At 38.9% G+C, this 19,077-nt stretch overlaps 1 protein-coding gene across 2 annotated transcripts in view; it reads right to left on the minus strand.

The window, feature by feature from the left end:
• LOC131045353 (tyrosyl-DNA phosphodiesterase 1) overlaps positions 1-18,725 on the minus strand; it is a 264,425-nt gene extending 245,700 nt beyond the window's left edge. The window contains exons 1-2 of one of the 2 annotated variants that reach the window (XM_057978942.2): positions 18,557-18,725; positions 3,245-3,430 (exon numbers count right to left, since the gene is read on the minus strand). In XM_057978942.2, the coding sequence (XP_057834925.2) occupies positions 3,245-3,430; positions 18,557-18,568 (198 nt within the window). In that variant the 5' untranslated portion in view covers positions 18,569-18,725. The remainder of the gene's footprint in view (positions 1-3,244; positions 3,431-18,556) is intronic. The other variant, XM_057978941.2, reaches the window with a different exon arrangement.
• Positions 18,726-19,077: the final 352 nt, after the last annotated feature.

A 19,077-nucleotide genomic window follows, 5' to 3' on the forward strand; every position in this document is an offset into this window, starting at 1 on the left:
ATTCCATGAATTTTATAGACATTTGACACTATCTATATTTCTAATGTGTTATTTATTTCCTTAAGCACAAGCCTAAAATTTGCATTTATACTTATGTGATCAATGTAAACTTGTGTATGTGCTTCTATTTGATGAGATTGTTGTGTCTTTAATGTTTATTTATTAAAAAATGCATGAAAGAAGTTTAAAATCATTAAAAATCTTTGAATTTCTTGGGTTTTTCAATTTGTCGAGTCTCAGCGCCCAGTCCGAGTCCGAGTCAAAAATCAGCTTGCCGAGTCCGAGGAGAGTCTGAGGCTTGTAACTATGGAATAAAGTATAAACCTGATCTAGGAAAAGGGTGAGAATCAAGCATAAAATTATTCTAGGAAGTAGGATAAGAATATACCATAAAGTTGTGTCAACAAAAGCAGAAAGCGATTAAGTCTACTCTAGGAATAGAGTACATCAAAAAACAATGGCAAAACCATAAATCATTTTGAAAAAATAAAGCAAAAAGATTGCTTTAGGAGGATAAAAAAGGACACATTTAATTTTGGAGAAGCTTTCTATTTTATAAGTGTTGCAAGACTTATTGTCTTGAAAATTGTCTGATATGGTTGACCCAGGACTCAATACTTTAATGATCCATATGTTGACTTGGTGGTCAGCACCTCCTTGGGGACTCGTGACATAGCTTAACTGCCTCTCGTGGGTCGGATTAAATATGGTGTTTGTATCGGGCGTCGATAGTTTGAGCTTTTGGCGCAACAACAAACGATTCCAACAATTGGTATCAAAGCTTTGGGTCACGGGTTCGAGTCTCCCTTCAATGGGTGTTGAAGGCTTAGTCGATCATGAGGGGGAGATTGTTGACTTGGTGGTCAGCACCTCATGACATGGCTTAACCGCCTCCTGTGGATCGGGTTAAATTTGGCGTTTGTATCGGGTGTTGATAGTTCGAGTTTGCTCTGTAATGAACATTGGTGATAATCAATACAGAGCTTTATTGTGTTTTTAATATTAGAAAGCTCATTTGTTAAATTAGTTTTCCTTTTGGATTTCTGAAATTCATAAGCAATTTTAGAAAAATTCCTGGGTATCAATATGAACCTTACCAATTACACTTTGGTTTGGAATAACAATTTTGAGTGCAAATTTTGTTTTCATATTTTGGTTCATGTTGGTGTTGTCAGTAGTTTGGTTCATTACAGATGGACTATGTTAAATTTGATCATTCAAGCAAAAGTTTCTTCCATTTGAACTTGTAGAGATTTGCTAAATTCTCTTAAATCACTATTTTTTATACAACTCTCTAGGATTCTTTTAATTTGCATTGTACTCTTCCTTTTTTCATTAGGCAAAACTGTTTCTATGCTAACATTTTGCCCCATCATCTTTGATAAGCAACACATGGAAGATGTGTGGTAGCCCAAAAGCATATGGTACCTCCCCATTCCTCTTTTGCACTTTCTAGGGTTTAAAAAATCTGGAGACAACTTTCCCTTACCTTTTATTTACTAAGGCATACAGAAGGTCACTTCTCTTTTGATTGGCTTATTCTTTATTCTGATTTAAACCATTTATAAATTATACTGAGGAAGGTGATGGATATCTTGTGCTTCACTCTGATAGTCATTAGTGGCATTTACTTCCAAAGCATCCGGAAGATAAATCTTGGTACTAGAAGATTCATCCATACAAGACCTTAGACAGAGTCATTTTCATACCAATTACAAAACCAATGCACAACTATGTTTAAAACAATAAAAGAAGCAGCAACAAGCATTCAAGTTGTATGAAGCATAAAATTCTATCACCAATATGGTGCATCAAATTGCATAAAAGTATAGGAGGAATGTTTGAGAATATCCTTTATACAATACACAAATGGTGAATAATTTAGTAGTTCGTTAGAAAGGATCAAAGGTAACCATGTGAATGACATGCAATGTGAAAAGTTAAGGCAGACTTCAATACATGCTCTTTTTTGCAGGGGGGTGGGGGGTGGTGGTTGGGGTGGCATTTTATGCTTTTTCGGTGGAGAAAACCTAGGGAAGGTGGGGTTCGACGAAGAGTGAACTACCAATGGCAAGAGAGACTGAATCGTGCAACCCGCTGTGGTAATGTTCCCTTTCCTTACCACAGAGCTACGGCACATGGGCTAACTTACATGCATGTTTTTAATATAAATTGTGTTTAAATGTTTATTGGTTAGAAAAAGAAGGATAATATAATCTTAATGTTTATAAAAAAAATCTTCTAGTTAAAACTTAGAAGCAATTGGTAACAAGCCAGTTTCAATGGATATCCTTCTGCTCTATTCAATCAGATTGAGCTTCATCTTAAGATTTGCAGCAATATAAAATAGCGTGTAAATAGATTGTATTGCTGTGTATATCTGGCTTTTAGTCCTACAAAACAATCTGCGACATTATGGATGGAAACGCATAAGTTACTTTTAGTTTGTATATGTTCTTCTGTATTTTTACATAATCAAATAGGCTTGATATATCGATAAGTGTAAAGTAAGCATTAAAAAGAAAATAGAAGCTAGCCAAAACAAGAACATCTGTGAACATAAAGACTTAAAGTCTTAAAGAAAACATGCAGACAATACTATTTGAAAAACTAGGAAAACAACAAAACAGATGCCTATCCCTTAGAATTAAAACAGAGGATACATAATTAACAATAGCAAGTACTAATTTCTCCTACTCATAGTATGCCTAAGAAGTAACTGTTCTGATTTATTCATGCATTCTGTTTTAATATGACTATTTTAGATGTACTATAATTTATTTACCTGAGCTAATAATATAAGACTAAAATACTTACAACAAAGTCAACCAGACAAAGGTGTAAGAAATCAATCAAATAGATACTGAATTGAGAAGATGTCAGGAGAGGGAATGGCTAGAAGGATATATTAACTTGAAAAAAATTAGCCAAAAGACAAAAAATCTTACTAGATACTTTTTGATATAAATTGAATGGTAGAATCGACCACAAATCATGAAAGACCTCAAGTAATAATTATTTAACAGTTATAAAAATGGTATATACATGAACACCATTCAAACCCCATAAAAAAATGGTGTATATATATATATAAAGCAGTATGAATCCACGAAAAGAACACCTGTGCATGCTAATGTTTTGCCTCTGCATCTGACAACATAAGATAAAGAACTTCTAACTGTTAAATAGACATATATATTAGAAATGCAAAACATTAAGTGCTCAATAGCAAGGAAATGCATACCAGAGTGATTTCAGCAGACCCATCTGAAAAACCATTCAAAATGATATGTTTGCGGCTCACTTGCTTATCAGGGATTGATAAGTTGCTCCGTCCAACCATATTTGAGCCTTGGAAAACTGGTAATGTTGGGCTTGAAGAATCCTCTTCATCATTCCCCTTCAGTGGTACTAATGCCCCAACTTTTACCTGAAACATCCCAAACCACTTTCAGAAGTAATTTACATGAATCCAGCAGAAATACTCTGTAAAATGTTCAATGGCATTCAACTCCAACTCAAGGCATTCAGTTCATCCATGAAAAATGCTCAAAAAGTGATGCAGAAAGCAATATATCATGACCTCAATCAGGAAAAGTGAATGGATTCAAACTTCAAAATTGTTTCTCATTACTTTATATAACTTGATTTTATACCCTAGACAAGAAAAGATGGAACATTTTACCAACTCCAATGATTGCATAATGTCACATGCAAAGAATTGAAAACATTGTATCCTTTTGTATGCCAGTAATTATGTCACTTACAATATATGTATAATAAGGTTAGTTAGCAAGAACTGGTAATTACAGAAAATTATTGATCAACCACTGTAGAATTCCATTTCATATTCCTTCCAATAATAGACTCTATTGCAACAACTTGTAGTTATGAAAATATTTTGATCAAGCATTCTAGAATTTCATTCCATATTCCTTCAATTAATATATTCCTTCAATTAATAGACTCTCAACTAAATGTGATCTCTGAAAAAATAAAGATATAATATACAAGAGACTTTTCAAAATGGTGATTCCATAGGCAGCACTTTAACTCCTAACATATAAGAAGATAAATAAATCATCTTCACATGACCTTTCTTTAGATAGCATGCACCTCAACAAGAACTAATAAGTGAGATACGAACTGATCCATCACCTATCGAGTGCCCTACCTTGATAGTGGTGGTTGGGTCCCTAGCCCCATCTTCCTCCCACCAACCCCGTAGAGCATAGGTATAGTTGGTCACCCAGCCAAACTAACAAGCAATATATATGAATTGATTCATCATCTATTGAGTGCTCTAACTTGCTAGTGGTGATTGGGACCCCAGCCCCCTCTTCCTCCCACCGACCACCCTGTAGGGCATAGCTATATGTTGGTCACCAACCCAAACTAATAAGTAAATATACGAATTGATCCGTCACCTACCAAGTGCCCTACCTTGATAGTAGTGGTTGGGTCCCAGACCCCCTCTTCCTCCCTCCCACCCTATAGGGCATAGCTATGTGTTGGTTGTCAACCTACACTCCATCCCTCCCTCCTTCCCTTAATTCCTACTGGTCAGGACCCCCTCTTCCTCCCTCCCACCCTATAGGCCATAGCTATATGTTGGTTGTCAACCTACACTCCATCCCTCCCTCCTCCTCTTAATTCCTATTGACCACCTAAACGAGAATTGCATTGGACAAGTATTCAATGCACTTCCTCTAAGCAAATCTCTTAATCAACATCCTCCTATATTGTTGGACTTCCTTTGATATAGAAAAGTAAGACACCTAATATCAATTATGGGACATTTTCCAGCCAAAACTCTGACTTAGATAAGTTAAAGCTAGATATCATGACCAATAAATGTGCGCATCAAAGTCAGTGAGTAGCAAAGGGCTATAAACATCATTGTAGGTACATGTGTTTTTACGAGATTACAAACAAAAGATGTAACAAATAGAAAGCTCTATCTTCACATCTAACTCTATGTTAAAAGATATGATTTCCAACTCATTGTTCGAGACTCTAAATAAGTACAAAAAGAGAATATATTTCATATTTGTAAGGTTCACTATACCTGTTGATGGGTGTTTTATGACCACACCAACACAAAATAAAGTTTCCAAAGGGCACTCTATCCTCTCTTGAGCAAAATCCCGTGTATGCTAAGATTGCGAAAGATCGTACAAGTGACTCCAAGGTTCCTATTGCGGACGTGCGACTTTATGTTGGATATGAGCTCGTTTGGCTTGATGTATGCTGATAATCCAAGGGGGACTGTAATGTTCCCATTTTTGGAGTAAGAGTAATTAATTAATTTAATTAGTTAAGTTGTCCAAATTAGTATTATTTTTCATGGATAGCTTAATTAATTATTTTAATTAATGGTATTAAGTTAATTATTTATAAAGTTATCAAATAAATTAAAAATTAAAAGATGACTTTATATTTAATTACTTTAATAAAGTGACTTAATTAAATATTATATCATAAAGTCACTTAATGGAAAAAATATTATTTTAATATTATTTCTAGAAGCTTCTAGAGATGGACTGAAAAAGTATAAAGGGAGATCTAGTTGAGCTACAAGACAGCTTGGGGTTATTGATTTGGATTTTGATTGGATTTTGTGGAACCAAGGGGTTTCTGCAGATCTTCATCTTTGGGAACGAAAACTCCCATAGATAGCATAACTGAGGGAGTGAAAGACCTTCCGAAGGGTTGCAGCTGAGAGTGAAGGATATCTCAGTCCTTCATACTTGTGCTTATTGGAATTTTCATGACAGAATACTGGTAGACACAATAGGGAGAGTTTCAGCTCATTACAATTGACTTCTATGTGCATCAATAACACAAGGAGGGCTAGGCGACTTACCTAAAAGCATTTTGTAGTTGAATTAAGGTGGTTTCAGATCACATATCAAGTCTGAAGCAAATCGAACCAGGACTGCTATATGCCACGATTTTGTGATGATGCCCTTGAGATGCATCAACGTGGTCCCAAAATTGGAGCGCTCATTCAAGGGGAAGCCCACGATATCATTTCTTGACTGAAATGAGGTGAATCTGATGACATTTATTTCTTTATGGTCTGCAGCAGTTCGAACAAGTGTTGAGACATAAGAAGACCCACGAATTCATAGGTTTGTACAAATCTGGGCAGCGATTCTACATTCTAACTGGGGCGCTCAGCTTAAGGAAGGGAATAGACCATTCTTAGTGCCTAAGGAGGTTAGTCGAGGATGCAAATTATTTACTGCAGTCTGAGCAGGGACGGCACTGGAGACATTTGACTTGGCAACTAGAATTTCTCATTTAGTTGGCCATTACTCTCTTTTTCATGACCAGCATTGAGCGACTTCATTGGAGCATATTTGAGGAGAGATTGGAAGCGGTTCAATTTGGAGAAGGCTTTGATTTGGCACAAAGGAGGCATAAAGAAACTCGGTATTGCTTGCTTTTTGTTCTCTAGTTCAAGGCGCTACATCCAGGTTCTCTCTGACATTGTTTTCCATGTGTATTCAATAATGTATGTGTGAATGCTTGCTGCCATTAATACTCAGAAATTTCTGAGACATACCTCATTGACAGCCAAGAATCTTGGCCATTATTCATTTGTAACTGGTCTATTATCTATAATAAAAGGAGGAATAAGGTTGCTCTTAGTTCATATGTTGTTGCTCCAACCTTCTAGATGCATACCAACTGTTTGATTAAATGTCAGTCTGCTGTAGATGCATATTCTCTCTTTGAAAGTTATGTATATGCATTGGAAAGGTTAAATAGAAATTGTTCATGCATTGTGCTACTAGTTTAAACATTATAGAAGTCATTTTGTAAGCTGCATTAGTGCTATGATGTCAATAACACACATTACATCAGACAAAACAGCATAACACGCAAGTTATACTGCAGTTTAGAAATCACATAACACACAGGTTATACAGACTGAGACTTGGAACAGCAGGCTGCCAGCTAAGTGTTTGACGATATCCCTTGCATTTTTAGTTCTATAACAGCAGGGGATATTACAGGGACTTACGTGAGGTGAATCAATCTTTTAAAGAGACTTAAACAAATTTGAACTTCAAGGAAATATTGCGAATGATTTGGCAATGAGAAGTGCTTTTGAAACATTCCAATGAAATATGCTAAAAGTAAAAGAGAATAAGGGGTTGAGAAATTATATCCTAATCCTAAAGAACTCAAAAGACAATGACTGTTTAGGTTAAATTGACCACACTTTGTTTTGCCAACCTAGACAACTACGCAAAGGAGGTGCAATCTTCAAAGGTTGTGCTAAGAATTTTCACACCATCAAGAAGAACAATGCGCATTCAATGATCGAAGTTAAACATCCACATAAAAGGCTCAGACCCACCTTACACTACAAGTAGAAATCATCTATTTGCAAAAGGTATGAGCAAGTGATTTCACCATGAAACAATATTATCCGTCTTGTTCATCTAATTACTTGGAAAGCAAATCTAATCTACTTCAAGAGGAAACCATGCAAACTCCTAAACAACACAAGTAATCACCAAAATTCAATGAGTTACTTTTATTATTCTGATAGTTTCTAGCAAAAATTTCATTAAATTCTCCCTCTATTACAAATGAGGGGGCGAACCCCTTTTATAGGCCTCAAAATGGAAATGAATGGCCAAGATCAAACTGGAATCAAGGGCAAGATTACACCATGCAAACCCTAATTAGGGTTTGCCCAAAAATAACCCTTGTGACGAAAGGTAGTGGATCTGACAATTAATGAGACAACACACCCACTAAGCATTTAATAGCTCATCACCTAAAATAGCACACCCACTGTCCCTCTCTATGGCGGCAAATGCAATGAATCGGATCATGACAATTTCAAGCTCACCCAGAGAGACACTTGGCGCAATCTCGAGTTTGTACTCCATAATGGCCACATCCTTTTCACACCTGCTGAAAATATTTTCCCATCCTGACATTGCCTCTTGAGTTTTGCGCATGATGCTTGAGAATATGGAAACAATCTCCAAATCATCCTCTAAGAAAGATTCCATGAAAAAGAATTCCTCCAGCCTGTTTCTCAAATTATCTGCAGCCATCTCCTCATAAGTCAATCTCCTTGCAAACAATGCCTCAATTGTATTGAGGATTCCTTCCTAAATGTTCTTGATTGCTGTTCTCAATCGAGTTGACTCTTCATTTGACCTTCCAAAGAATTCCTTCCCTGTGGTCACTGCACAATACCACCAAGGGAATTCATATGCTTAATTTTCCCTTGTGACTTCACCATCTATCAGTGCTTGCCTGGGGATTTCAATCAATGCTTCATGGCGTGGAATGGTCCTATCCTAGTAGATGTGCGTGTCTTCCCATGCCTGATCTACATTCTATATTATGTCAAGAATAGTTAGGACTCTCTCGTACCAACCGGTATGTCAAATTGAGCACCAACCGCTGCAAGCCTATCAGCATGCTTGTTCTGACCTCTAGGAATGCTCTGGATATTGAAGGCCTCGAATCCTTCAATCAAATCCTAAACCTTGTGTTTGTATGATTTGAGTAGGTTGCTCTTTGTTATGCTTCAAGCTCGGATGTGGTTAACAACCAACTCACTATCTCCAAATACTTGCAAAGATCTGATCTTTTTGCTTTGTGCAAGTTGGAGACCTTGGATCAAGGCTTCATACTCAGCGACATTGTTGGTGCAACCAAACTGAAGCCTAAAAGAGAAGAAAAATTTCTCTTGCTCAGGAGAAACAAGCATCACACCAGCACCTGCACCGTTCTTGTTTCTTGAACCATCAAAAAAATGCTCCATAACCCCTCTGAGTCTCCTTGTGTCTTGATGAGGTTAGGGATACGAGTATCCTCTTCATGGATACAATAGGTGCCAAGCCCAGTCTCCTCAGTCTCAGCTAATGGATCGAACTGAAAAGCATTGGCCCATTTGTCCAGCAAACAATCAGGGACCTCTTGCAAAAGAGTGGCAAGCTCACGGACAGTGCATTCCTCCCCCTCTTCATGCAAAGTGCAATTCATGTTTATAGGGCTAGGGGTGTAGGGCTCAATGTGGTTTTGGGCAATGGACTCTGCCCTTATGGTAACCTTGGTACCATACCTTGTTCGAAATAGCATGTGGGACCAATCAGAAGACAGGTATCCACCTATCTTGGCGGTGAAGTCTCTAGACAGGCAAATGGCAAAGAAAGCAGGGAGGTCGATGATTGATACATCTTGCAGGACAGTGCAACCAGGGCATGCATGCAAGGTTAACTTCAAATTTTTAACAACCCCTACTATCTTAATAGAAGTGCCATCTAATTGGACCACCCCTTTACTCACAGGTTCATTTTCTATGCCAAGAAGATCAGCTACCTTCTTAGGCATGACTGAACTACTAGCTCCTAAATCTATCATGCAGTTGTGAACTAAGTTATCTCCTATGATTAAAGAGAGATAGAAGGGGGGAGGCTTGCTGATCTTGCTTGAATCTTCCTCCTCCATGGGTTGCACCAAACTGGTGGAGACTACCTTTCTACTGACTGCTCCCTCGTCACCTGACTGGTCGACGTCCTTCAGTGCCTCTTTAAGCAAATCCCTTTGAGATGGGATGGAAAGGGCCTCCCACATAGTGACATTGAGGTTGGCCTTCTTCGTTTGATCAACTATGCTGAAAGGAACACCAGCTGATTTTAGAGGCCCCTTGAGGCTACAAGGTCTACTTTTGTTCTTTGGACGACTTGGGCCTCTTCCTGCCTCTTGCTCCCTTGCATGGTATTTTGGCTTGTATCCTGGACAGCTATATTGGGCGTTGGAGCTTGGGCTGATGTTGAAGGTGAGGCAGCCTCCATGGCTCTCTTCTTTGACCTTGTATATTGTAGCATAGACTCACCATTTGTTTGGTTCATACCACAGAACTCTACCTCCTGCCAATTGACAAAGGTAGAATCCCCTTGCAAGTAAGCCTGAGTGCCAACACTAGGCTGATTTGGGTCATATTGCTGGCCAGAAGTGGTCGGCTCATCCTGCACTACTAAGGCTTGGACAAACGCTCCACTTTGGCATGCACCTTGGTTGTGTGGCTGACTACATGGTTGACACCAATCCTGCTCTTGGGCGAGGTTATTTTGCATTGGAACTATTGCTTTTGAGTTGCTTGCAGTTGTGGGGTTCACACTATTCAAAGGCCTGGTGTTGCTCCATTGGTTTTGCCCTTGAAAGGGTGGCCTATTCTGTTGGTAGTTCTGATTTTGTGCTTGATAAGGCCTGCTATGCTGGGCTTGTTACCTCTTTAGTGTCACCAACTCATTGCTAAAATTTTACAATAGAGCCTTGACCTCATGGAACTCATTAGAGGATGTAGAGAGTGTGGATGATTGTCCTGCGGGCACCATGGGGATAGGAGCCAAGGTGGGTTGTTGAGTAGGAGCTTCTGGGAAGAGAGGCATTTGAGGCCTTGGAGCTATCTTCCCAGCCTGAATCAAACAATTTTCTGCCCTTATGGCTATGTCATATGCACCCGGTAAAGAGGCTCCACCCATTGATTGTACCATGACAGCTATATCGCTGGTGAGAGCTCTAAGGTAATACAAGAAGGCATGATTTGGAGATGGCTTCACTAGAGCAGGAATTCTATTCCATGTCTTATGGAATCTGAAATTGAAATCTCCCATGAACTCATGAGGTGTCGTCTTGATCGTAGTCAACTGCTCCACAAGTGATAGGTGATCACTTTTGTCTTCGAAATGGTTGCAAAACCTCTCCCCCAATTCATCCCAATTGTGAATGGAGCTAGATGGCAACCCTCTATACCACTGCAAAGCTTTGCCTTTCAAAGATGTGGCTAGGAGTCTGACAACAACATCATCCTGAGTGATATTATGGACGGAGCAGATGTTCGCAATGTCTTGAATGTGCTCAATGGGCGTAGTAGCTGTTTCACCAGTGAAGTATGGTATGCTCTTTAACGCAGCCACTGGTATATCATTCCATTGAGTCAAAATAAGGGGACTCCCCCCATTGAAGGTAACAAAAACCTGATTTCTTGCCATGTGAAACAATGGTCTATTGATATGAGTGGTGGGAGCCCTTGATAGTAATGGTCTTGTAAATGGAGGGGTATAATGAAACCTAGGAGATGGAGTGTTTACAACCTTGACCTCCCTAACTGGTGATAATGAAGGTCTACCTCCTTGCCTTCTACAACCTGAAGATGAGAGTTCTTCGAACTGGAAACTACCTCTAGAAGACGCCCTTGTATGAATTCTGGGCATGAAATCAGCAACAAGTCGTGAAAAGCACTGGACCTGTGAGCAGAGACTTCAGAACCTCGGGGTTTCGGGGTTCCCGACTTAGGCACTTCGAAACTTGGGGGTTCCGAACTTTCGGAGTTGCGAACTTTGGAACCTGGGGGTTCTGAACTTCCGGAGTTGCAAGAGTTGCGATGACTTGGGAACCTGGGGGTTTCGGGGTCCAGAGTTAGAAACTAGTCACGCACAAGAAACTGGACTTGTTGAGCAGAGTCGCCAAGTTCTTGAGAAATAACTGCCTCTAAAGGTTGAGACACTAAGAATAGCACTGAATCCTTAGCATGTATGTTGAAATTAAGTCCCATCGGGCGTGCCAAAAATTGTTAGCACAAAAGCTTGCACCCTCGCTGAGCTATCAACTCAACAACCTTGTGAAACATGGAAACAACCCCGAAGTGTGGGACCTTGCACAAGGGGGTTGAGTCTCCGGAGAAGGTCGGCTTCCTTCTCAATCCAAGTGCAGGTGTTGAACCAACTCAACACTTCAAAACTTACTCCTAAACCTACCCTAACAACTTGCAGAGGAAAAGGGAAGAGAGAAATGCTTAAAATAAAAAGGAGGTGATGCACCAAGAAGAGATTGTTTCTCTCCCTACCCGAAATGACACAAAGAATCAACTGAAATACCCAGGAGATGCACAAACTCCAATTGTATGAGTGACCCCAATGCATGTATGGAGGTTAGAATTCGTTGAATGTCAAGAGGGGAGAAGGTTTCCCACAAGTCACACTCAGAAATAAATTAACACAGCATATATGAGAGAAGAGCCACAAAACATACGCCTATGATCAAGGTAAGGAAACATACACAGCATACATAAGTTGAAGGAAGGCAAGAATGGCGATTTCAATTCATTATAAGGCCAATGGCCAGACTTACAGTTGCAAAAATGCAAGATAAATACAAGAGAAGTGAAAGAACATAGAATAGCTCAAGCCAACAGGGAGAGAACTCCGGAACCTGAAGGGGAAGGAGAACTTTGGAACCTTGGGGTTCTGGAGTTCCGGGAAAGGGAAGAAGAGACTAAGCAAAAGGAAAAGGGGAGACCTAGCAAAGGAACTACGGAACCTCGGGGTTCCGGAGTTCTAGCGAACTGAAAAAAAAGGCTAAGGAAGGAACTTCGGAACCTCGACGTTTCGAAGTTCCAGAGAAGAGGGAAAGGCAAAGAGAAGGACTTTGGAACCTCGGGGTTCCGGAGTTCCGCGAAGGAGAAAGGAGAGGCAGCAAAGGGAAGGAACTTTGGAACCTCGGGAGGTTCCAGAGTTCCGAGGAAGGGAAGAAGACGAGGAGGGAACTTCGGAACCTCGAGGTTCCAGAGTTCCGGAGAAGAAAAGAAGAGAAGGCAAAGAGAAAGAACTTCGAAACATCGAGGTTCCGGAGTTCCGGGGAACATGAAAAAAAAGGAAGCAAAGGGAACTTCGGAACCTCGGGGTTCCAGAGTTCCGGAGAAGAAAAGAAGAGAAGGCAAAGAGAAGGAACTTCCTCCAGGCAAGACAACACTTCACACTTCATAACTCCACTGTCTTTCTCTCTGATCAACTGGGGCAGCGCTGGTCCATGGAACATATCTTTGATCGGCTCTCTTTGATGGACCAAGGGTGTCATAAAATGACAACACGTACTTTGGCTGGTAATGTAGCTTTATATTATAGACTGTTGTTATTTTATTTCTGAATTCTTTTCTAATTCAAACTTACCTATTTGATTTCCTTTACTAATATTTATTCTTGTTTCTGCTTAATAGTCAATTCACTTCCTTGATGTTCAGATTTCTTATTTTCTATTTCCACTCGATCCTTCCCTTCCATTTTCCTTTCTTTCACACAAACTTCTCAATATACTCTTATATCTTCCCCAAGAGAAGTGATTTCCTTAGGGACATCTCTTTCCACATAAGACATAACCTTAAAATAATTCACACCTTTTCAATAAAGATAATCGCTGTTTTAATGTTTTATTCATATTAACATACATCGCCGCTTTATCTTTTTTACCAAGTTTTAATCAATCTTTGTAATCGCTGTTCTTGAAGGGAGATCTCCTTTATAAATCGCTTGCTATTTTGATCATTTAACAATTGATAATTATTGTCTATTATCCTTAATTACATTCTTTAAAGAATCGCTGATTTATTTCATGGTTACTGACTTTCCTTCAGCCACGATCATAGCCTTTGATCTATATAATTTCTACATAACTTAATCGCTGTTAACAACAGATTGTTTCAGAACATTTCTTACCACAAATATTTGCAGACACAAAATAAGCTACAAAAACAGGCCAACTGGGTTGTATTATTTGCAAAGCTTTTCTTTCGCAACCCAGCATAAGGCAAGGAAAGAATATAGTAGTGTATGCTTTCAGCCAATGTAGAATGTTGGTGATTACTATTCCAATGATGTGGTGGGCTTTGAACAGTTTAAGAAAACTTATGATGTTGATCCAGATTTTGTAGCAGCTTATGGATATTGCAGAAAACTCAAGATAGAAGTTAGGAGTGCCTATCATAATTTGTGGTGCAGAATGGATCTTTCTGTTGTGGGAAGTAACTGTGCATGGCAAATTGTATAATGAGGGAGGTGCTTCTTCAAGAGGAATATGCTTGCGGTCTTGGTGGGAATTTGGGGAGATATGGAACTCTTCAGAAATTAGAATCACAGTGTTACTTTCCAAGTATGGCTAAGAAGGCAGCCAAATATGTAAATGAACACTATGTTTGTCAACTTGCCAGGTCTAAGCAGAACATTATGGTAAATATACGTATCAGCCTTCAACAGTTACTAATTTGCCTTGGCAGCACATAATAATAAATTTTATGTTTTAATTTTAGATACACATTCTTAAATGGTGTATTTTATTGCTTGTAAAAGCATGAAGATGTTTCATATAATATTATAATGCAAACTGTTCTTCAAAAATTTTGTTCTATTGCATGGATTGCAGTTTTCTATCACCTCCAAACTCTTAAGCCACTTTTATGTACTGTAAAAATATTGGGGACAAAATTTGAATATGGTTCTACATAACATCTTCAGAATTATAGTCTTGGAAAATTTCAGCCATGTTTTGTACAAGATCGACCATGGCAATTGTACTTACAATTGATATTGCATCAAGCAGAATTTCCTCAAAATAACATTGTCAATCATTCTGAGGTTGTTCTTCGTTCAAGAGAGTACATGGGTTCTCTCCTAGAGAGTTACCAACAATTGTGGTATACCATTAGGTCAAATGTGAGTTGTACATGTAACTTCCATGGGTGAATGTGTACCTTGAGGGTACTTGTGTAATTTGTATTTATCTCACGATTAGCACCTTGTCATGCCCAATCAGATTTGGGTTAACAGCCCTTAAATACAAATTGCAGTATTGTAAATTTAGGCGGTAAGACATAATAAGGCCAACTATTAGTATGGATAAAATAATAATAATAATAATTATAATAGTATTCAGTGAAGAGGGACGACTAAATAATAATAATCATTAACAAATTATTATGAGTGGCCGACTCATATGATGGCCGACCCCTCCCAATAGTCACATCTCTTGGGATAAGTCATCCCCCCTTGGAGGAATTGCGTCATTTGGAATGGTATGAAGGAATAGAAAGAGGAAAGGCAGAGGGGAACATATCCATCACAGCAGATATAAATTTAAAAACTGCAGAAAACATAAATATATTATTACCACTGACCTGAATATATTCTGAGAAGACTAAAAATAGAATCTGCAGATCGAATCATCAGCAGAAGCACTCATCAGCATCATCGAATCACTCAAGTACGATCAGGAAGAGTAAATCATTTCCCATTAGATAGAGAGCAGCAATCATGAAGGAGACAATTCCAGTTCATCACAGCAAATTTCTAGTTATCACAGATTATCATTACCAAAGCCTATATTCGGTGGTATACATGATATTTCTGGTAAACATTGTCTTATATATATACATGTTGCTTATGCATAGTAGAGAATGCTTAAGTATATGTTCACATGATAGAGTATAAGGTGTGCTTGTTTGTCTGAAACCCACCTTGTAGGAAGGGCCTAGGGTGTAAGCAAAAGGGGTATAAGAGGGTTAAGTAAGTAGGCCAGAGGGCACTTACATAGAAGAGCCAAGGACCCCCCTTACGGCCCCCACCCAACTCCGCAAGATGGCACTTGTTTTTAGGAAGATGTGACATTGATGGGGAAAGCAGGTACAAGCCACTAAGCAAGCAAAGAGGGCTCTGGCAGATATCTACTCTTGGGCTTAGTGTAGAAATGGCTTCGGGCGGACCTATCATGTCTCTTCTTCCAAAACCCAATATGCATGTATAATAATATTATGGATAGTAGTTGAATGCAATGTGTGTTGAGACATGGACCAGCTAGGACTCGAACCTAGGACCTTCCATCGTTGCTGAAGTGCTCTATGACTGAGCTACTGGCCCCTCTTGGACCAGTCCATCGTCGGTCCGGGTGTGGCTTATTTCCAACACCAACACCCCCCCTTAAGCCACACCTCTCTTGTGCTTGGGGCTCCTAGCCTGGACCTGGCTCTGATACCATGTTGAGACATGGACCAGCTAGGACTCGAACCTAGGACCTTCCATCGTTGCTGGAGTGCTCTACGACTGAGCTACTGGCCCCTCTTGGACCAGTCCATCGTCGGTCCGGGTGTGGCTTATTTCCAACACCAACAATGTGATCTTGTCTGACCCTAGTAATTAAATATACATATATTGTATAAGATTCTTATGTTATGATTGCAGGATTCAAATTCAGAATTGCATTATTAAAAGGGATATTTTACTTGGTAAGATGTAACCCTAACCCTGATTTGTTACAATTGCACTTCTAGGGCAAATTAGGAAGGGGGCATTATACACCTGTCCGACCCATAAGATTTAACTTGAATGGTGTATAAATAGAAGCTATGACTCATACTCCCAACATATCAAACATTAGTTTTTCCGCCTTGCATTATATGTTGTGATATTCTCTTGACATCACCAAGATGTTGGTTTTCTAATCCATGAGAGTGGAGTTTATACTTCGTTCAATTATGGATATAGGTCACTAATCCCACATGGTGCTAGAGCTTAAGAGGGCTAAGTAAGTAGGCCAAAGGGCACTTACATAGAAGAGCCAAGGAACTCCCTTACGACCCTCGCCCAACTCCGCAAGATGGCACTTGTTTTTAGGAAGATGAGACATTGATGGGGAAAGCAGGTTCAAGCCGCTAAGCAAGCAAAGAGAGCTCCGGGAGATATCCACTATTAGGCTTAGTGTAGAAATGGCTTCGGGCGGACCTATCATGTCTCTTCTTCCAAAACCCAATATGCATGCATAATAATATTATGGATAGTAGTTGAATGCAGTGTGATCTTGTCTAACCCTAGTAATTAGATATACATATATTGTATTAGTTTCTTATGTTATGGTTGCAGGATTCAAATTCAGAATAACATTATTTAAAGGGATATTTTACTTGGTAAGATGTAACCCTACCCTGATTTGTTACAATTCCAATTCTAGGGCAAATTAGGAAAGGGGCATTATACACCTATCCGACCCATAAGATTTACCTTGAATGGCATATAAATAGAAGCAATGCCTCCCACTCCCAACATATCAAACATTAGTTTTCCCGCTTTGCATTCTATGTTGTAATATTCTCTTGACATCACCAACATGTTGGTATTCTAATCCATGAGAGTGGAGTTTATACTTCGTTCAATTATGGATATAGGTCACTAATCCCACATGGTGCCAGAGCTTTGGGTCTGAAAACTCCCTAGGATTAGGACTCCTATTGCTAAGGAGGAACGGCAATCAAGTTTTTGAGAAATGAAGATACAATAAATTTCATGAGCAAAAAATACTATTTGACTTCGAATCTGTATTACTGGTGAAATTTGGAGATTATAGGAGTTCTTCAAAGAAAATTTTATGAGGCTCTGCTGACCCAAAAGTCTTTTTGTATAGGAAAAGTAGATTTTCTGAAAGGACCTCCATCCATGCACATTCATTTTCACATTTCATTTCTTGCAAAATTTTGGTGGGTCTATTTTTTGCTCCCAATAAAATTCATCCATCTTAACCCTTGCAATAGCCTCAAAAGGTTTCAACCCATAGAGCTAAACGGCAAATTGCATGGCAGCCTAAGGTCAAAGCGTAGAGGATTGTCAAATGCAAAAGTATGTGCCAGGGAAAATTTCAAGCGGGTAATATTTATAATCCCAACCAGCAATGTTAAGTGAGCAGGCTTAGCCTACGTGGTGCCTATCAACCCACAAAAACATTCGGCGTTTACAAGTCATCAGGCCAATTCCCCTTGGTGTGTTTTTGTTATAACATCGACTTGTGTTAGGCGCTTACTGTAGTAAGTGACATCGTTGAGTACTGTAGCAATGATGTCATCTTGTGCAGACAAGAGGCATTTTCAGATTGGTTCTTGTGGTTTCACCGGAAAATTTAAAAACCAAGAAAAATTGGGATGAGAGACCTACGCCGTCACTAGGCCAAATTTTGCCCACTTATGCCAAACTTGCCTTGTCAACACACAATCAGCCAACATGGATAAAGTAAATCCCGAACTCATATTAGTGACATGCATCCAAGGGAAGATCAAAAAAAGTAGTGGCAATCGGAACAAGAAAGGTTCTTGTAACAGGGGTGGTCACAAAGACAAGGAGAAAAAGCCAAAGGAGTGTATCTACTATAGCTAGGGATGGTGGTTTGCTCTAAGTGCTTGGCAAGGCAGATGATGAGAGTATTTAGCAGCCAACAGATGATTCTGCTCTTCTTATTGCTGGTAGTGATAATAGTACACCAGATGATAGCAAAATAATGGATGTCTGTAATGTTCCAGATGTGAGGCAGATCACAATGTCTGCAAAACAAATATGACTATATTCTGATTATGGTTCTGTATGGCATAATGTTCTTCGCCAAAGAGTTTATGACACCTACACACGCAACTATCAGGCAGTTTGCTATATATAAAAGATAGCATATGCATATTGGAGTCATAAGATAAATCAGCGATGAAGTGCATGTTTAATATAGGAATTGCTTTCACAAACACGATAACTTAGCAGAAACGCGAGGGCTGAAAATTCAGATGCACAAATCCACATAAAGTTATTAACAGGAAACAATCGAGACCAGAAAAATAAAAGTGGAAGTTTTGAATTTTAAGAAACTTTTAGCATTCACTGTAAATAAACCAAGCTAAAAACTATTATTCAAAAAAAAAGTGAAGTATGAAGCATACCCGAGTAGCCATATTTTCAGTGGACGAAACTGGGAATGGACATGAGAATGCTCCCCTGCCAACCGATTAACAGCAAATGAATACAGCAGCTCCCATGCAGCCGGTTAACTAACTGAAATTTTTAGTAATTACTAGGTTCGTCTTGTCAAAAAAATTTCCTTTTCGTAATGTTTAAATTATAAATTTTTTGTTGCCATGTAAATTTTGAGGGAAAAAACGGGGAAAGAAAATAGAACATTTATTAAAGTAAAATAGGTAATAAAGTTAATATTTATTGAGATGTCTTTTTTTTTAAATTATGTGTACTAGCAATCACATTTTGATGTTCGAGTATGTATGTCAAAGAGGTATGGAAGGTCAAATAGGGAAAATTTTGGTCTATTTTTTTTTGCATACATTTATGCAATGCATGATATCAATAGTAGCCCATTTAGGAAATGATGTTGTATGTGCAACAAAGGTCCCAATGGAGAAGTGATAGCTCCAAATCAACTATGCATCCGCTTACAAGGATCCAAACA

Source organism: Cryptomeria japonica, chromosome 8 (assembly GCF_030272615.1).
Source record: "Cryptomeria japonica chromosome 8, Sugi_1.0, whole genome shotgun sequence".
NCBI classification, from domain to species: domain Eukaryota; kingdom Viridiplantae; phylum Streptophyta; class Pinopsida; order Cupressales; family Cupressaceae; genus Cryptomeria; species Cryptomeria japonica.